The following is a 21,000-nucleotide window of genomic DNA, read 5'->3' on the forward strand; positions in this document are numbered from 1 at the left end:
TCTTGATTGTTACTCGTCCAGGACGTTGATACGTGGAATTATATTAAACATTCATGATTTTGGGCTATGAAGAATATTCTTCTGCCTCTCAGTCAATGCCTTTTTCTCTGTTGAACTTTCTCTAGTCTTTTTTATTTTTTATTTTTATTTTTTTTAAAAAAAATAACCATAAAAAAGGAGACAAAATCCTTAAAAGAACTTAAATGATAGAGGGGCGAAACCTGCCCTTAATTTACAAGGCTGGCCAGCTATGGCTTATTTGACCCGGCTAGTTGAACTGGTGCTCAAGGAATATCTCATACTAGTCCCTAAACTATATCAATTTCTTAACTAACTCCCTCAAATACTGATTTTATCAATTAAGTCCCTACCCATCTACATTTCCACAGTCAAGTCTTTACTTGTACGTCATGTTAAATAGTGCACATGTTATTCAAGTTTTCTAACGAATTCTATTCCTCCTAGAAAATGTTCTATTTTTCTCCATTTATCTTGTGCGGGCAATACAAGGATTATATTATTTTAATTTATTTTTTTGCATTTTATGTTTAGTTCGGTTTGTATTTTTTTTTTAAATAACTAAATTAAAATGTGTTTTTAAAAAAAAAACAGAAATCAAACCGAAACCGGTTCAAACCGATTGGTTTTGGTTCGGTTTTTTTGGAAAAAATCGGCTCAAACCAGTTTGACTCGGTTTTTTCGGTTTGGCTCTGTTTTTTCCCTGTTTTTTCGACTTGGGTTCGGTTCGGTTTTTCAGTTTCAAGGTTATAAAACCAAAACCGAACCAAACCGGTCGGTTTTTTTTTTAATTTTAATCGGTTTTTTTAACAGTTTGATTTTTGCAGTTATTTTTTTCCAGTTTTCTTGATTTAATCGGGCTTTTCGTATTTTTACTCATTCATATTCTAAATAAAGAAAAAATTTGATAGTTTTGTACTTATTACTTGTGCAAATTAAGGTTAGTCTAATACGAGAATAACACTACATCATCTTCAATATTTTAATAAAATTAGTAGTTCAAGGCCCAATCAAGAAACTATATATAATCGAGGGACTAAAATGAGGTCTTCCTTCTTTATTTCTAGTTGCAAATAGCCAAATACTAAACTCTATATTTGTTCATTTTCCTTCATTTGTAATGTTAGCATGCTACTATTTTATTTTTGGTATTATATATTAAAATTAAATATAGATCTAGTAATATTAAAATATATTATCCAAACTCATAAAAATATTACTTCATTTAAAACTAACTTGGTTTTGGTTAAGATTTATATGGTACTTAAATTATGGTTATCAAATCCAATTTAACTCTGCCTAACCTTATTATTATCTTATCTGAGTCGAGTCGGGTGTTAAAAAAATTAAATCAAATTTGTATAATAAGATTTAAAGTGTGTTTAAAACTGTGATAATAGTTAATTTTTAAAGTGATTTTTTTAGAAATGTATTAAAATAATATTTTATTTTTTTAAAATTATTTTTAAAATTATTATATTAAAATAATCTAAAGATATAAAAAAATCAAAATTTAGGGACGTAAAAGAATAATTAAAGTTGGAAGAAAGGACAGGAAATTTCATTCGAACATGGAGTGCACTCCAAATGGGTAAGTGACACATGTTGTCTTTGACCAAGACAAACCCCCTCGCCCTCCAAACCGTAGATCATTGAATATACACACACACACACACACTCTCTCAGCAAACTCTTCTCATATTGTCAATCCAACTCTCCATTTTTCCCCCTGTTTTTGGCTTACCCACTCCACACGAGCCATCTCTCCCACCAAACACACTGAAAATCAACTCCCCATCTTGCTAAAAAGTAAAAATTTCCCATCTTGGACCTCAAAACTAGAGATTGTAGGGATTTGGGTTTGGGTCAACGGGTTGGGTTCTTGAACTATTACAAAGTCAAGGTAGTGTAAAGAAATGAAATAATTTGGGGTTCAACAAAGAAAGAAAAAGGGATGTGGGAGATCTGGAGCTCGGCTTTCTTTTTGCTGTTTCATTTGGTGTTAAGGGTATCCGGTAATGCAGAAGGTATGCCTTTCTTCTCTTGTCTTGTTGTTTGTTGTAGTATATGTATATATATTGGAAAAATAATAACATGGTTTTGTGTTGGCAAGACAGGCGATGCCCTGAACGCATTAAGGACGAATTTAGCTGATCCGGGTAATGTTCTTCAGAGTTGGGATCCTACTCTTGTCAATCCCTGCACCTGGTTTCATGTTACATGCAATAGTGAAAATAGCGTCACGCGTGTGTAAGTTTGTTTATGGAGTTAAGATAGTGTTAAATTTAGTTGATGATGGCGGCTACTATTGCTGTTAATGTAACAACATGCTAATTTTACTTTCAGTGATCTTGGAAATGCAAATCTATCTGGTCCACTGGTTACACAACTTGGTAACCTACCGAATTTGCAATACTTGTAAGTCTTCTTTGTTTGATTGGTTCGATTGTTCATAAGTAGAGTGTGTAGAAGTATGGTTCACCTCATTGATTGTGCACAAGTAGTGTGTATAGAAGTATGACAGGTTATGTTGTGCCTATCAAAATTGAAAAGAGAGAGGAAAAGGAGTCAGCAAATACCCATACTGATTTTCCATCACCATTGAGCCCACTTTGCGCAATTTCCACCTGAAAACAAGCTATCTAAATCTACTTGAATGTCTTGATTCTACACATGATCCTACTGATTGGTGTCTGAATACCAAGGCTTTAAAGGGGAAAATCGTAGACTCTCTGCACACAGTTTTGCGTATCTATAATTTAGAAACCTTCTAACATTGGTTATATACATGCGGGATTTTTTTCTAACACAAATTCCTAGCGGCAATTGCCGAGTTACATCACCTGGAATTGAAATTTTATATTTTTTTAAAACAGGCTTTTGTTGAAACCCTGTCCTGTTTTTTTTTGTCATTGAATCACAATTAGTAATGAAGTTCTTTTGACAGGGAACTTTACAGCAATAACATAAGTGGAAAAATTCCAGATGAGCTTGGGAATCTGACAAACTTGGTGAGCTTGGATCTTTACTTGAACAAGTTAAGCGGTGTGATTCCAAAGACGTTGGGCCAGCTTCAGAAACTCCGTTTCTTGTATGTAACCATGCCTTCCATCCAATATTTCTGTAAAGCTTGGAACTAGTTTGCTCTGTCTTTTATATTTTCATGGAAGTTTGCTGTGTGTGTATTGGCTGTAGGCCTTACATGGTTGTTCTTTATGTGGCAATGTGAAATGAAGATAAATATTTTTCTGTCTTTTATCATAAAAAGTTCCTTCACTTGCATAATTTCAATGAAGAAGAGACAAGGGTTGAAGTAATGCATATGCTGACAGTAATTGTTCGTACAGTTTTTTATGACAATGGTAATAACAAATGGATACACATGTTTATGTTTTGGATGTACGCTTTACATGCTTGTTCTTTTCGTGCCAATATGGGATGGAGATTATTTTGTTTTGCTACTTTTACCACTATGAGTTTCCTGCCACTTACACAATTTCACTAAAGAAGAGACGGGGCAAAGTAATGGATATCTGCACGTGACATTTTCTTCTGATAAATTTGATTAGACATTTTGTTGATAAGCAAGACATACCCTGACAATTTGTACTTCGGGTGATAGTAAGTGCCATCTAGAAATCTGGCTTTCCACATCTAGTAGTGCATAAAGTTTATTCTGTATTTGTCCTGGCTGTTTTGTTTAAATATTGTTTTTGCGTTGTCAATGTCATTGAGATTCAGAACATGACTTTTCTGTTCTGTCAAACAGGCGTCTCAACAACAACACCTTGTCGGGAACAATTCCTATGAATTTAACTACGGTTAACTCCTTGCAAGTCCTGTGAGTATTATTTTTCTGATGAAAATATTTTCATTATCATGAATAGGTGTGTCCTTAATTTCCCCAGGCACCAAATATTGCTCAAATGAAAACATATTGCCATTTGTGCAGGGATCTTTCTAACAACGAACTAACAGGAGATATTCCTACCAACGGCTCATTCTCATTATTCACACCTATAAGGTTTGTTGCAAGTAATTCTGTTTTTCAGTGTCATTTTGGTGGTTGTAGATGACACAGTACCTGCGTTACTAACCTCCGCATTTGTTTGCAGTTTTAACGGTAATAAACTTAATCCTCTTCCAGCTTCTCCGCCATCTTCTCTTACTCCACCATCGGGCGCTTCTAATGGTCAGTTACAATGTCAACTTTTTATTTACTTATTTAACCAAAAGAGGGAAGGGGTTGAGAGGGGTTAAGATAAGTGCCTCAGTCCGGGGCTGGATTTTGAATCTTAGCAGGTCTCTTTCATTTGAAAATGTTTGTTGCTCTGGGTGGTAAAGTCTTGAAATATCATTTGCAATAGGGAATAGTGCCATTGGAGCTATTGCTGGAGGAGTTGCTGCTGGTGCTGCTCTGCTGTTTGCTGGCCCTGCAATTGTACTTGCTTATTGGCGTCGTAGAAAACCACAGGACCATTTCTTTGATGTACCTGGTCAGTTTTTTTTTTTTTTTGAAAGAGATGTCTTATTTAATCATAGCTGAAATTTCACCTGTTTAGAATGCGTTTTCACTTCCTTTACAATTATGTGCAGCTGAAGAGGACCCAGAAGTTCATCTTGGACAGCTTAAAAGGTTTTCTCTGCGTGAGCTACAAGTTGCAACTGACAATTTTAGTCACAAAAACATTTTGGGTAGAGGTGGATTTGGAAAGGTTTATAAAGGACGTTTAGCTGATGGTTCTCTAGCAGCTGTTAAAAGACTGAAAGAGGAGCGCACCCAGGGAGGGGAACTGCAGTTTCAGACAGAAGTTGAGATGATCAGCATGGCTGTGCATCGAAACTTGCTTCGTCTACGAGGATTTTGCATGACTCCAACTGAGCGGTTGCTTGTTTATCCTTTTATGGTTAATGGAAGTGTAGCATCATGTTTAAGAGGTATTGCTACCAGCAACTTTGTTTGCTATATTTGTCTCTTTTTGTTACGTAATTTATAAGTGATTCCTTTTCCACGTGCCAATCCTCTTAGATTCTTTCCCCTTAAGGTAGCTTTAAATTTTTTGTATAATTTTGTGATATCATGTCCAAATTCTGCTTGACCAAGAATTTCAATATTTAATCTTAACAATAGTTTATTTTCAAGTCCAATTTGAACAGAAACCTCAATTCTCCAATTGCAATTCCTAATTTTGCATTTTAGTCCCCCTGTTTAATGCCCCTTAAGTCTCCTCTTCAGTCTGCAGGGATTTTGTGTTTCTTCGGTATACATTCCATGGTAAAAAAAAATGCTTGAGAGACCATCTCAAAAAAGTTTGAATATGCAACCCTCATTTGTACCCAGAAGTTCTTAATTACTATTTAAGAGCTATAAAACAGAGAGAATATAAAGAATGGACATGATTATTTTATCATCCTGTGTGCTGTATATTGTGGTTATTCTTTGTTTCTATTGATAAGATTCTCCTTTTTGTGCCAAAAGAGAAAAGAAAAATAAACACCAATTCTATGTGTTATATATAACATTTAGTATTGTGAAAGAAAAGAAGTTGGCAAAAATTTTTGAAGTTTGTATTCTTGCTCTATTTGTAGCAACTTATTAAGCTTTCTAATAACTCGAAGGCTGGTTGTACTAATTATCATTTGTTCTATTTCAAACTGATGCATTATTGCAGAGCGTCCAGAATCACAACCCCCTCTTGATTGGCCAAAAAGGAAGCGAATTGCATTAGGATCTGCCCGAGGGCTTGCTTATTTGCATGATCATTGTGATCCGAAGATTATTCACCGTGATGTGAAAGCTGCAAATATATTGTTAGATGAGGAATTTGAAGCAGTTGTTGGAGATTTTGGGTTGGCAAAACTCATGGATTACAAAGATACTCATGTTACTACTGCAGTACGTGGTACAATAGGGCACATAGCACCCGAGTACCTATCAACAGGAAAGTCTTCAGAGAAGACTGATGTTTTTGGGTATGGAGTCATGCTTCTTGAACTTATTACTGGACAAAGGGCTTTTGATCTTGCTCGGCTTGCAAACGATGATGATGTGATGTTACTTGATTGGGTATGTAGTCACTTCATTCCCTCCTGTGTTCTTACATTAAAAGTTTGATGACATCAAAAGGTAGTGAATGTTCTAGGATTGTTCATCATTTGTTGGGATTTCCATTATTGCTGCATGTGGTCAAGGAAAATGTGATGCAGGCGACAAAAGGATCAAATTTGTGTCTTTTAATAATTTTAGAATGCAGCTGGAAAATTGTTCAGGTCTAGGACAGGAAGGCTCGTTCTACACAGGGGTTAGCCTCTTTTATTACATAATTATAATTGAGAAACTATAATCACTATGACACTAGGCAAATTCTACATTTGTAGATTTTATTTCTCTTTAGTAAATATTTTATTAGTCCTAAAGTTATTTCTATTCTAAACAAGAATAGTTTTGTTGGTGGTTTAGGAGTCTAATCCCTTGTTGGATTAGGAAAGGAGCTTGTTAAGTCAATTAAGTATCATGCTTGTAATGCTCTATCTTCAAAATCAGTTTAGGACTGAAATTCCAGCAAATTCGCTTTTGATTGTGTGATGCAATCCTCTTAGGTGTGACTTCTAAAAACCCTGGGTGTGAAGCTTAGGTTTTTCTTCCTCAAGTGACTCCCAGAATCGTACCCTACACCATCTACAATTTCCAGCAAACAAACACCATCAAACTAGATTTAAAACACTCACTAATAATCCCCAAACAACCTGCATTCCTAACTTAACCAACTCTACAACAATTGCTCGTCAAAGCTTCAGTCTACATACCTTTGAAAGAGTCACTACAAACAATATCAGAACAGCCACCTAAGCTGTACAATGTCAATATGAAGAAATCAAATTAAAGTGAATCAGTACATATTTGCACAAATAGGATGCGTTTGCTTTGTTCTTTAGTATATCAAATGGTTTCTAGCTCGTAAATGATCCCTTCACATTTGGCATAATTGACTCAGTTTGCAACTAGCTTGATTTTTATGAAGTTAAAAGTTTGTCAGTGCAATGTCTATTTGTAATCTCTTCAAAGGAGGGAGGTAGGTAGGTAAGGGGCTCAAGTATTAGCTTGGGGCAAGGGAAGCAGTGCCTGAGGGGGGAATAGATTACTAATCTCAAAATTTAAAGGGAGAAATTGGATTTAATAGCAATTGGAATTAGAAGTCCATTTTTTCTTACGTGTTGGGATGAGATTCATTGAGATTGAAGGAAAAAAGGCTGTAACAAGGAAACATTTGGTTTGGTGAAAAAAAGTTGGTCTTACACTTGTATATTAGTCAGTGTTACTCTAGCAGTCTTGTTTACTGTCATTACTGAGTAGTTGGCCTTCCAGCTCTATATAAGAATGGACTTAGGTGATTGTTTTTAGCTGCTGTGGAAGCTTATTTCCAGCCTAAGAATAAGTGTGTGCTAATTAAAGAAACTATTGTATATGCTAATTCTTGGTGATTTAGACAACAATGTACTGGTTATGGGAGATGGATTGGTACTTGGAACAGAAATTTGCACAGTTTAGGAAGCACCCTTTTGGCCTTCGAATGGGACATACTTTCATAGGATGATATCTGATGCTAAAAAGAGGTGCATTTTGCTTTTGGTAGTTTCTGGACTGGGTGGCTGGTAGCAGCTAGCGGTGCATGTTTGTTTGGGTATTCTATGTGTACATGTTTGTCCACGTACTTTCATAAGTGTTGATCGTTTGCGGGGCTTGCAAAAGAGGTGTTAAAATATCTTCCTCCTAGCATTGTCATTCATGCGTTGGCAAAGTGTTATCAGTCATTTACATTTCCATGTTTGCTATTTAGGTTGCCCAATCATCAAAGAAAGTGGCTTCCTTTGTGTCTAACTTCATTTCTGAAACTTCAGGTGAAGGGACTTCTAAAAGATAAGAAGTTGGAGATGCTGGTTGATGCTGATCTGCAGGGAATTTACACCGATGATGAGGTTGAGCAACTGATCCAAGTTGCTCTACTGTGTACACAAAGCTCCCCAATGGAACGACCCAAGATGTCAGAGGTGGTCAGAATGCTTGAAGGGGATGGATTGGCAGAGAGATGGGAGGAATGGCAGAAAGAGGAGATTTTCCGCCAAGAGTTTAACCACACTCACCACCCAAACACTAATTGGATCGTAGACTCCTCATCCCACATCCCTCCAGATGAATTGTCTGGACCCAGATGATCCTCCCTTTTTAAGGGCACCATGGAAGTCTCTTCAAGAGCTATTGTGTTTGAAAGTGATATCAACCACTGTGCATAAACTGTTTTTTTCCATTTACCTTTCCTTTCCTTTCTTTTCAATGTCTAGTTCTATATCATATATTGAAGTTTCTCGCTGCTGTAATTTCTATAGGGAGATATGAAAGTTAAGGTGCCATCAAACACGGCAGGAAGGAGCCATGGAAGCACCCATATCACTTTTAAGTATTATAGAGATTTAGTCAAGATTGTTACAGGAATAAATAGAATCATATTTTTCTTCTCCACTCAGGGTAACAACACAGCAATATCCATCTAGACAAGGCACTCTTCTTTCTCACTATATATATATATATATATATGAAAAGGAAAGAAAAGAAGCTATATGATAAACAACACAAGTGTTTTCGACCCCATAAAAAAATCTTTATTTAAATGGGAAGGAAGAAAATAATGAAAGAAATAAAATTAAAAAAAAAAGGAATATCGATTTTATCACCGAACAATTTTTTACATCAATTTTATCTTTAAACTCTCAAAAATCCTCAATTAAAAACTTTCATACATTTTTTTAATTTTCATCCATATCTCCATTCATATTGTGATTTAATTTAAAGAAATAACAACATTATTTAGGAAACTTAACGTGTTTCATTGAATAATATTAATAAATATTTTAATTAAGAAATCAAAACAATTTAGAGGTAAAATTGATATAAAAATAATTTTAGCGTAAGATTAACAAAAAAGTGATGTATTTGTGATTTGCCTATCCTAGTTTTCAAAAACAAGGAACAGATACTACTAAGCCTCCACAACACCCATCAATCAATCAAAACATTGAAACAACTAATAGCATTAACTAGATTATTATTATTATTATTATTATTATTATTATTATTATTATTATTTTATTATATTGCGAATTAGATTAATTTTTTATATTTGGATGATATTTTTTAAAAAATATTAATACGATGATATATTGAATGATATTTGTTTTTAAATATTGAGATAATAACATAATAGATTTACTAGGGTTAACATATCAAATTTTTTACCTCAATCATGAGACTGTGATAATTTTATAGGAAACAAATCAAAACAAATTATGAAAGTTAATTTTTAATCAACCTAATGTTGAAAGATAAAATTTAAAAAAATATATTAAATTAAAAAAACAAAAAAAAATTGGGTCAACTTGTCAAATTAGCAACTCGGGTCATGAGATCGGGATAACGTCATGGAAAACAAAATCAGGCCCAATTTCCAACCAATTCAATATTGAATAATGAAATTCAAAAAAAGTAATTAAAAAAAATAATGCAAGCCAACCTAGACCAACCATATCGATTTTATCACCGAACAATTTTTTACATCAATTTTATCTTTAAACTCTCAAAAATCCTCAATTAAAAACTTTCGTACATTTTTTTAATTTTCATCCATATCTCCATTCATATTGTGATTTAATTTAAAGAAATAACAACTTTATTTAGGAAACTTAACGTGTTACATTGAGTAATATTAATAAATATTTTAAATAAGAAATCAAAACAATTTAGAAGTAAAATTGATATAAAAATAATTTTAGCGTAAGATTAACAAAAAAGTGATGTATTTGTGATTTGCCTAACTTAGTTTTCAAAAACAAGGAACAGATACTAAGCCTCCACCACACCCATCAATCAAAACATTGAAACAACTAATAGCATTAACTAGATTATTTGTCTTCTTACATTGCGAGTTAGATATATATATATATATATATATATATATATATATATATATATATATAAGTGTTAATTGTAAATTCAAAATATAATAAATATTTGGACTATATTTTTTTTTAAATATTGATACGATAATATATTGAATGATATTTATTTTCAAATATTGAGATAACAACATAATAGATTTACTCAGGTTAACATGTCAAATTTTTTACCTCAATTATGAGATTGTGATAACTTTATAGAAAACAAATCAAAACAAATTATGAAAGCCAATTCTTAATTAACCTAATGTTGAAAGACAAAATTAAAAAAAATATTAAATTAAAAAACAATTGAGTCAACCCGTCAAATTAACAACTCGGGTCATGAGATCAGGATAACCTCATGGAAAAAAAATCAAGCCCAATTTCCAACCAATTCAATGTTTAATGATGAAATCCAAAATAAGTAATTAAAAAAAATAATAAAAGTCAACCTAGCCCAACCTTTTAAACTCAGGACTCAGGTTATAGAATCGAAATAACTTCATAAAAATCAAATAAAAAAATTTACAAAACTTCATTTACAACAGATTTAATGTTCAAGGTTGAAATCAAGAGAAAAAAAAACTAAATTCATAAGATCATGATAACTCTATAAAAAAAATATAAATCTCAATTCCCAAATAATCTAATATTGAAGGATGAAATTAAAAAATACTAAATAAAAAAAGAAAAAGATTCAGTTGTTGGAGTGTGAAATTAAAAAAAAATTTGTAAAGCCCTGCATAAACTTAGGACTAAAAGTAATGAGACCGACCTTGAAGAGTAATTGAAACTCAGAACGAAAATAAATGAATAGATGGTGAAATTAATAATAAAGATGATGTGTAATGAATGAGATGATTTCCATAAATAAATTTAAAGGTGTAGTTGAATTTAAAATGAGCATTATAAATTTTAGTTTAAAATTTGTAATGATGGTAAAAACAGTGACGACAAAAACGATGGATAAAAGAATAGAAAAATTTTAAATAATTGTGTTTTGAGAATAAGAAAATAATTTTGAGAGATTATGATGGAAATGAGAAATAAAAAATAAGAAAGAACTATACGAAAAAGTATTAGTGTAAACCCAACTAAAAATCAGTAATGTTATTATGAAACATTAATAAGTCAAAAAATAAAATAAATAATAAAAAAAATTATATATTTTTTGAAATAAATAGATTTTCCCTAGGACCTAGTGGAATGATTGATATGATATATATAAGGATTGGTTAAAAAAATTTAAATTTTTGATAGAAAATCATAAACTGACTTTTTTTATACTATCATGCATAATTTTTAATATAATTTTTGGATTAGGCTAAAACTTTTCTTGAAGTCTCCAAACATATTTTTTTTTATCAAGGTTTAAAATTTTAAGTCAGGCAAAATTCAGTAAGGCCTTATGATATAGGTTGGAGACTGGGTATTTTACATGAAAATCACCTAAAGGGTTAAATAAAAAGTAAAATTATAATTAGAACAAAAATATCATCTTCTTGCTATAAGAACAAAAGCCCAGCAACTGTTAAAGAGGAGAAGGAGGGTATGTCTTGAGTAAGTGTCCTTACTTCTTATTTCTGGTTTATGATGAGTAATGGAGAAACTGATATTGGTTAGTAAACTTGAAAATGAAAGGGAAGGAACCTATCCTTGCCTGAATTTTTAAATTAGTTAAAGGAAGGGAATCTATTTGAAATTCTTGGTTCTAATGGTGATTTAATTGATGTATAAATGTAGAAAGCATGTATAAATGGAGTTTGGTTCAAAAGTATGAAGAAAATTTTAATAAAAAAGAAAAGCATTTTAGTCAAAATGGTGATTTGAATTGGTTTGGATTCTTTAGACTAGAATTGTGTTAAATGAATTAATGTGTAGTATAGTTGTTGTTTTGTTTAGTGGGAATTGTGAGGGAAAAATTGAAGAAAAAAATCCATGAATTATCTATGTCTAAGGTTCAATCATGGAGAGAAAATATTGGAATCTTCCAGAGTAATTGTTTTAGTTGTGTTTAACCATGTTGGGATGAAAATATTGGAATCTTTCAGAGTATGTTAGATTGTTAACTGAACTTGTTTAAGATGAACCTTGATAGGAAAATTAAAAGAAAAACCAAAGGGTAAAGCAAAGCTAGTTTCGGCCTAACATGGAGAAAAAAGGAAGAGAAATGGAAGTAAAAAGAACTTATAGTGTGTTAAATGCTTTCAAGAAGTTGAAACAAATTTGTTAAAATTAATGGTAATAGATAATTTACAAGGAAAACCTAAAAACATTAAATGTGTAGTTTCAATCATATCTGAAAAATAATGGGAAATGAGCTTTTGGGTGGTTCAATGTCTTGAAACATTTCTTAAAAAAAAACTTGAATTGGAACATGTTAGAAAGATTTTTAAATAAGGGAATGAGAGTATATGCTTCGGAAAATTAAATGTTAGCTTTGGCTTAAAATGCATAATAAAAAGAAAAGAAAGGATAGAAGTCATCATAGATTATTATTAAGTGTGGAATTTGGCTAAATTAGATGCATGGATGTTAATTATTGTGTTTATTTCATGATTGTGTGTTAATAGATTATTCATGATTGTGTGTTAATAGATTATTATACCTAGAGTAAATAGTAGAATTGAGGTTTTATAGATGATAAGAATAATAAAAAGTATGGATATGTATTGAGCCTTGTGAATTTATTTATTGTTAATTCATATATACACATTAAATGAGAATTGAGATAAGGTTCCTAAGTTAATTTTATGTATTTTATAATAGATTGTAATCATATAGATACAGGAGATATTACTAGAGTTAGGTAGCGTGTTAGTGGAACATGAACTACACACTCTACAAGTAGGTGTTTGTCACCTCGTTCTATTTAAAAAAAAAAGTTGTACTTTCTTTAGCCTTGTTTTATTAATACAAATTGTGTTGGAAATAGAAATGTCATGAATTTACTCGTAAGAGGAAAATATTATATGACTTGATTTAAATAAAAGTTGAGAATCTATTGTAAAGGAAGTTCTCAATTTTAATCAAATATAATTACCTATTTATTTAAAGACCAATAATATTTACGGACACATGAATGTCTGATACTTAGTATATCATAATGACAGTAGTTAAGGAAATGAATATCGATGTTGATCAATAATGTTGACGGACATAAAGGATGTTTAATACTTAGTATACCATAAAAGTGGTAGCTAAAGAAATGATTATCAATGTTGATCGATAATGTTGATGTATACAAAGGATGTTTGATATTTGGTATACCACAATAGCAATAGCTAAGAAAATAAATATCAATATTGGTCGATAATGTTGACGAATATAAAAGATGTTTGATACTTAATATACTGTAATGGCAGTAGCCATGTTCATGGTGACTAAGGAGATGGGTAAAAGGATTGTTATTTCACGTGGATGATTACTGACATGAAGAATAGATGTCTTAGTCATCTGTATTAACAATAATTAAAGGGATATGTGTAGGGTTTGTCAGAGTTATTGGTAACCATAAGCTTTAGCCAGAATTAAATAGTATCATTGATGATGGTAGTTTAAAGTTGTACTGGGTAACTAGAAGGTATAACTAGTTATGCAAGATTGTTGATGTGTGAAATAAGAATTGTAGGAAATATAATAGTTATGGGTTATATTAAAAATCATGAAAAAGGAATGAAACATGAAAAGAATAAACCAGAAAATAGAATTAAAATATAAAAAGGAAAGGAAGTAGAATGTGGAATGACCTGAATGAAAGATTTGGATTTGACTTCAAGATGGAGAAGATTTGACTAGTGATATTAATATAGAATCCATTTAGGTAGTCAACCTATGATAATGGTAACTAATGATACTAGATTACTGTATTTTGGAATGACATTGGAATGTAATTCGTAAGATGCTTTTTGACAACTTATGATATGAGTTATAGTATTGTTATAGAGATTGTAATAGGGTGCTTTCAAATGTTGTGTTGGGCAGCGTATATATGGAGATTTTAAGGATAATGATGATAGTAAGATATGAAAAACAAGGGATTAGTTAAACAGGGTAGTAAGGTGCATACGAGCTATTTTAATAACAAAAACTTGGTACATTTGAGAATTATTAAGGTGGTTGTAGCATGTTAGAGTGACAGCTAAATTGACAACTTAAAAGTGATAGGTAATGAGTAGATTGAAAAACTCTAGATGCTGAAAAAAGTAAGAATATGTAAAACCATGACTTGGCAAGAATATGAACACCATGACTAAAAAACAGATAAGTGTACAACATCTTTGTTAAATAGGGGATTAGTAAGTATATGAAGATGTCAATAAACAGATATACATATTATATTGATAAATATGGAATGCTAGAGTTATAACTAATTAAGTTAACATATAGATAAGAGATTAAGGTAGTAATAGTTATAGTTTGGAAATTGATATGAAGTTATCTATTATGGTAATCACTAATCAGGTTTTCAAAAGTATTCATGATGAAAGTTTGGTATAGGTTTACCTCTTTTCTTAGTTTGGTTCTTTGGGTGGTACCATGGGATAGATTTATATCAAAATTAAAACTTAAGGATGTAGTCTAGAAGGGAAAGTTTCTGAGATGAAGGTCAGATAAGAAATTGCCTTCAAATTTAGAATGAGGATTTAAGTAAAGAGTTGTCAAAGAGCATAAGTGAAAATCGAGGGAAAAATACAAATAAAAATATACTTATTGAGGTATGGAATGAAATATGAGGTCAATGGGTTGTATGACGTTACATGTGATGCGTGAAAATTTAGTAAAGTTCACTACCTAGTAAAGTTTATAGATACCTAGATCTGTCTTATAAGTTCTTCAGATAAAAAGCTTATATAAATATTTTATGATTGTAAGGTTTTTTTACTTATCTTCACAAGTCAACAATTAAACTTATCAGATGACTAGTGTTTAGGAGATTTGATGAGATGGTGAATGTAATAAATAATGAATTAGGTTGTAAAGTATTTTAATGAAAGCTCATGAACATGTAATTGTAAAATGTTCTCTTGTAAAATTGATCGTTTATGTAATTTAAAAAGTTTTAGCTTAATATGTGTAATAAATGTTGTTATATGATTTTTTTTTTCTGTTTACTTGAGTGGCTAGAGGCCTGTTATGGGAATGAATTGTTGTATGGGTAGGAATTAAAATTTCCTTAATTTTCTATCCTGATTTTTAAGAAAAAAGAAGAATTGTTAATGATCCAACTAGAAAAAATTTTGCTGAAATTTTAATAGAATTGTTAATGACAAGTTAAGGATTGAAAATACAATAGCAAAAAACAATAATGATTTAATGAGTAATTCAGGTAAAAAAAATTATCCAATTTTTCACATAAGTTTAAGGCTCGAAAGCTTTTAGAATTGCCGGTTGTTACATATTCAATTAAAAAAATCCAAAAAATAAATCAAGTTAACCCGGATTAACTTACCAAACCCGAGACTCGAGTTATGAAAATGGAATAACCTCATAGAAAGCAAATTTAAAAAAAATATAAAGTCTAATTTAAAAAAATATTAAATTAAGAAAGGATCCAAAAATAAATAGAGTCAACTCGAGCTAACTTGTTATACCTGTGACTCGGGTCATGAGATTGGGATAACCTTATCAAAAGTAAATCGAAAAGGAATTTATAAGTTCAATTTTCAACCAACCTAATATTGAATAATGAAATTAAAAAAAAAATAGCAAAAAAATCACCCAAATCAACCCAGTTAACTTGTTAAACTTATAATCTAAATTATAAGATCGAAATAAATTCATAGAAAGCAATTGAAAAAAAAATAAAACCTCACTTTCAATAAATCTAATGTTAAAGGTTGAAAAAAAAATTCATGAAATTAGTATGTAACCCAACAAAAAAAAAATTGAAAAATATTATGACACAATCCTTTCAATGAAATTAAAAAGAAAAATTAAAGAAAAAAATGGGTTGGTAAAGGGTTAAAAAAATATAAAACACTTTTCAATAAATAGTGTTGTATGTAGCGATTTATATCCTTTACCAATGAAATATTGGTCTAGCGGTTAAAGCACTGCTATATCCCTGCAAAGATGAGAACACAAGTTCGATCTTCAAGAAGCATACTTGTTGGGAGGAGTAGCCACGAATCCCTAACAACACTAGTCTCACTTTTTAAAAAGATGTGAGGATACCTAGATAAAAACCAAAAAAAAATATCCTTTAGTATTGTTATTAATTTGTGCTAAAGCTATTAAAATAACGTTTTTAAAATAAACATCTATAATTATTTTTTTCAAAAAATCTGCGCAAAAACTATTAGGACATTTATTATAGGACTGAGGTAGGCAGTAATATTTTCTGCCAGCCGCATATCACTTACTTGTGAATTCATCTACCTACCACGTTGGAATCATAATGAACTTAAACTTGCATCAATCTCGCATATAAAGTTGATCAACGAAGAAGAAACATAAAATAAGTGTTGACTTTTTTTTTTCAATTTTTTTTTTCGGAACTGAAAAATGTTAAAATGATTTTTTTATTTTTTGTAGTTTTGATATAGTTACCATGTGTTTATATTAAAAAAAATATATATTTTTAAGAAATTTCCAAAGACACTAAAACCAAGAGGTATGTATGTCTTCAATGGACACATGTAGCATTGACAAACCAGCAAGCACAAGACACTCTTCAAAAACATCAATCTGGCAGGACTGCAAAGCAGAATCCTCCACAACTGCCTCAAAGGTATAGCAACAATAACTTTAGGGCAGAGGCATTCCCGCAGCTGCAGTTCCTTCAAATGGCCACAGAACTTAAAACTTTCTTCCCATGAACATACAGTGCCTCATTCAGCAGTGTTCTGAAAATAATTTGAGGGCTTATTTTAATTGTCAAATTGTCAACTAGAAAAATAAAGAGCCTTGTACGGTATCCTACCACAATAAACACTACCACTTAACACCAATTATACACAGTTATTAAACAGGCATCACACTTTTGTACAAATTTACTCTTGGATGCTGAAATTCACCAGATTCAAACTCCATTGATAGCATTCCTCAGATTTCCACCAAACAATGACATAAGGCCGCCGCCATGCACCCTTCCCTCGGGAACCAGATAGTCGAAATTCTTTTTCCCACCACTGGTGGCACCGTAACCATTTGTACCTTCCTCTAAGTTGTCAGCATTCATAAAACTTGTAAAAGACGACGTGGCCTTCATAGAATGAGGAACCAGTACTTGGGGTGGTATGAGATGTAGTCTTTTTGCTGGCTTTTCTAGGGAATCACTGCAGTCCGAGACAGCACTAACTCCAGAATATGAATGATTGTTGTCAATGCTGCTACCTGCTGTTGAAGCAGCAGATACAAGGCCATGGAAGAGTCCCGGTCTGATCAAACCAGTCCTGTTTGCCTCCCTCTCTTGGACCATGCTGCTGTGTGCAGCACATAGACCACTCTTACCCCTGGCAAACTTCTCGCATTTTCCCTCACCCCAGGTGCATCGTTTTCCCCCACCATGAGCTTTGCAGAAGTCAGTGCTACCTTGGGCACTCTTCCCACAGTTGTCAACCCTGCACCGCTTCCCTCCACCATGCCTAACACAGCAATCAGTACGGCCACGCGCACTCTTTGTACAGCCGGGCACAACACACCTCTTTCCACCACCATGGGCAACACAAAAGTTTGTGCCTCCATGAACACTTTTTGGGCAAATTCCACCACCATCAAACATGCAGCGCTTTCCCCCACCGTGTCCCTTGCACAGTGGCGTGCTCCCTTCAGCTCCTTTGGTACATCCTGCAAATATGCATCGCTTTCCCCCACCATGAGCTTTGCAGTACCCAGTACTCCCCTGAGCACCCTTTGTACACCCTTGGTGTTCACAACGGCGCCCACCCCCATGAGAAATGCACAACCCGGCCTGTCCTTCAGCACTACGAGTGCAGTCTTCAACCTTGCACCTCTTCCCCCCTCCATGTCTAATACAAAGCCCTGATTTGCCTCTTGCAGCCTTAGTGCATCCGCCTGGAAACCCACATCTCCTGCCGCCACCATGTGCAATGCACAAATCTGTCTTCCCCTCAGCACTTTTAGTGCAACCCAAGTGTTGGCACCTCCTTCCTCCACCATGGACCTTACAATAGGCTGTTCGGCTCTCAGCACCTTTGCTGCAACCTGGCTTCTGGCATCGCTGTCCGCCCCCATGACCAATACAAAGGCCTGAAGCACCACGGGCTCCCTTTGAGCAACCCAAGACCTTGCATTTCTTCGGATTGCTTGTTCTGTGGTCAGAAGAAGTGTTTGAAATCGTTTGCTCAGACATAATGCCCATGGAGAAATCTGTGTTAGCAGATAGTTCATGGCTCAGCTGAAATTGATGATTAGATCTGGTTCCAAAGTTGAGAAGTTCAGTCTGTGATGGAGCTTTTCTGACATCCATTCTAGGAGCCAAAAGAAGTGATGTCATATAGCCACCAGACTTCTTGGCTGAGGTGGAACCCTCATCGACAACAGGAATCGGGGATCTAATATCATCATCAGAAATTTGGTTCAGCATGGGTGTATCAGTATCAGTCTCTGAAATTGAATAGTCGAGACCACTCAGGGCTTCCTTATCCCCTCCGGAAAGGCCAAGTTTTAGGATTGAATCACTCTCAGACAGCAACCCCTTGGGAAATATAACAGCAGAATCCAGCCCTTTTTTTTTGTTAACCCCCAAGCAGTAACAATCATCAAAATATGCACTTGGTGTCGGACCAAGTCCAAGCACCAACTTGCAGCCATCATCAGAACCATTAGAAAAATCAACCTTAAGATTATTTTGAGCACCCTCAGCATTGGTCGAACTGCTTCCTCCATATCCAAGGCAGTTCAAGCTCAAAGCAGTATCACCAAAACAGTCATTTTTTGGAAGCTCATTATTATTAGAAAATCGCAGACCTTTTTTGTTAAGATTCATTGTCTAGAAGCTGTAAACTAAAGCGCTGGGGAACGAAAGGCTTAACTGGCAGAAAAGATTGCAGCAGATGACACTAACAGGTATAGGTTATAGAGAAATGGAAAATTCCCAATATTCTAACTCCACCACTAACAAAACCTGACGTATCTGACCTGTCCATCTTTGTAAAATCAGAACCCACAGCAGAGACTGAAACAACGAAAGCACTTAGGACCTAGAAATATCTGACAACATTTCTAGGATAAAATCCTTTAACACAAACAGTCACAATTGATGTGCGCAGATCTTTGGAGCCTCTTACGCTCCTTCCTTCACAATTCTTAAGTTTCATCAATCTGATAGGAAGCAAAAGAAATGAGAACCTCTGAATGATTACAACACATGGCAAACAAAAATGGTTTTCAGCAAACCAAAATCAGATATAATTCAAACTAACTTATGAGTTCACAATTCACTGGACAGAATATAGCAATATAAGCCATGTTTTACAGGACAAGAAGCGATATTTTCAACACGTTAGACAGCATAAAGTAGGACAGTGAAATATCTAGCGGAATAATAATAGACAATTAATATAATAGCTCTTCCAGAACATTGTCATGCATTTTTCAAACTCAAAGTAATATCTGAAAAGGAATGGTACCCAAACCTTAATCAGAGATCCCCACCAAAATGACAGAGCACAAATTTTTCGCTAATTCTTCCCACCCCACCCCTCCTATCACAATTACCTCGACCTCTATCCAACATTATTTACACGAATATATATATATATATATATATATATATATATATATATATAAGATGTTATAAGACTACTAAATAGTAATACAAGAAAGGTTAAAAACTCCAGACCCCATATCATTTAAATTCAAATTGCAATACTGTGAGTCTGAATCTCCAATAACACACACACACACACACACACACACATATCAGCTAATACCTAATCTACCGACCTCCTTATCCAGCAACTGTAAAACCAAGAAACAGGCCCCTTCCATCAAAAGACAAATTAAAAGAAAAGAAAAGAAAAACCCACCAACAATTCAACTTAAATAGCAGATCTGAAACTGAAAACATCAGCTCACCATAAACTTGAGCATATAAAATCCAAACCAATCAGAAATTATTGTTATCAACACCAAAAAAAAAAAAACATAACATATAGAAACCAATATTCTCAAGCAAACTAATCTATTTTCACTCACTCATCCTTTCATTCTTGCCCAAGAAACCACCCACACATATATGTATTAATTGTCACACTGAAATAACATAAATACCAATACCATACTATCAGAAAACATTACTGAAAGAAATACGAAGGAAAAGGGATAAAAGGAAAAGGTGATACCGTGATGACCAAATTTAGAGGATATGTGGACAAAGGGGGCGGATCTGAGAAGTGGCTATAGACATCGCTGAAACGCGTGTGTGTGTGTGAGAGAGAGAGAGAGAGAGATGGAGAGAGTATTGCTTCTGTTGTGTTCGGTATCAAGCTCTCTCCAACCAATGAAAAAAAAGCTTATATTGATTTGGGCGGCTCAAAGGACTTTTAGCCCCCTTTTTGTTTTTTCTATACGACTCTATTTTGAGAAAATTATTTTTTAGTCCTTGTATTTCTTATGATTATACATGTGAGTTGTTTTAGTTTTGAAAGTCATATGTTACTCCTTTGACCTTTTCGATATTTTGTAAATGTTAAAATTGTTATTTTAACATATTCGTTTTTAACGGGTAAGATTGGAAATTATGACAAATATTTTAATTTATAATTTTATTATTAAATATTTTTAAATAATATGTCCAGTATATAACTCCCTGCATAAACTTAAAAACTTACCTAAATCAATAATAAAATCTGAAAAAAAAAGTCATAAACAAACTTGAAATAAATAAATATAAAATTAACAAAAAAAAAATTAATTCAAATAAAAAATAATAATCTTAAATCAATCAGTAAAATATAATAAATTTTTTATAATAATTTATAGGTTTTATTTGAAGGTCTTCTTAGATCTCGATTGATATAAAAT

At 33.0% G+C, this 21,000-nt stretch overlaps 2 protein-coding genes across 3 annotated transcripts; one reads left to right on the top strand and one right to left on the bottom strand.

Moving 5' to 3' along the window:
• Positions 1 to 1,643: 1,643 nt before the first annotated feature.
• LOC133701108 (BRASSINOSTEROID INSENSITIVE 1-associated receptor kinase 1-like) lies at positions 1,644 to 8,536 on the top strand. 2 transcript variants are annotated; one of them, XM_062124915.1, is made up of 11 exons: positions 1,644 to 2,045; positions 2,132 to 2,268; positions 2,365 to 2,436; positions 2,966 to 3,109; positions 3,788 to 3,859; positions 3,971 to 4,042; positions 4,134 to 4,210; positions 4,386 to 4,514; positions 4,615 to 4,956; positions 5,691 to 6,085; positions 7,918 to 8,536. In XM_062124915.1, the coding sequence occupies exons 1-11, from the start codon at positions 2,037 to 2,039 to the stop codon at positions 8,230 to 8,232; spliced, it is 1,764 nt and encodes a 587-aa protein (XP_061980899.1). In that variant the 5' UTR covers positions 1,644 to 2,036; the 3' UTR covers positions 8,233 to 8,536. The 2 variants fall into 2 exon arrangements, with proteins under 2 accessions (XP_061980899.1, XP_061980898.1); XM_062124914.1 differs by having other exon boundaries at positions 1,645 to 2,045; positions 2,136 to 2,268.
• An 8,251-nt stretch (positions 8,537 to 16,787) lies between these two features.
• On the bottom strand, positions 16,788 to 20,484 carry LOC133700502 (uncharacterized). The gene is made up of 2 exons (XM_062124051.1): positions 20,319 to 20,484; positions 16,788 to 19,296 (listed from the first exon to the last, which is right to left on the bottom strand). Exon 2 carries the CDS (start codon positions 18,959 to 18,961, stop codon positions 17,033 to 17,035), a length of 1,929 nt encoding a protein of 642 aa, XP_061980035.1. The 5' UTR covers positions 18,962 to 19,296; positions 20,319 to 20,484; the 3' UTR covers positions 16,788 to 17,032.
• Positions 20,485 to 21,000: the final 516 nt, after the last annotated feature.

The sequence above is a fragment of the Populus nigra genome, chromosome 8 (genome assembly GCF_951802175.1).
Source record: "Populus nigra chromosome 8, ddPopNigr1.1, whole genome shotgun sequence".
Taxonomy (NCBI): domain Eukaryota; kingdom Viridiplantae; phylum Streptophyta; class Magnoliopsida; order Malpighiales; family Salicaceae; genus Populus; species Populus nigra.

Coding starts and splice junctions, on each gene's coding strand:
- LOC133701108 (XM_062124914.1), top strand. CDS start 1,973: ATGTGGGAGATCTGGAGCTCGGCTTTCTTTTTGCTGTTTCATTTGGTG. Junction 2,437..2,965: donor CTACCGAATTTGCAATACTT/GTAAGTCTTCTT, acceptor TTCTTTTGACAG/GGAACTTTACAGCAATAACA. Junction 3,860..3,970: donor GTTAACTCCTTGCAAGTCCT/GTGAGTATTATT, acceptor CCATTTGTGCAG/GGATCTTTCTAACAACGAAC.
- LOC133700502 (XM_062124051.1), bottom strand. CDS start 18,961: ATGAATCTTAACAAAAAAGGTCTGCGATTTTCTAATAATAATGAGCTT.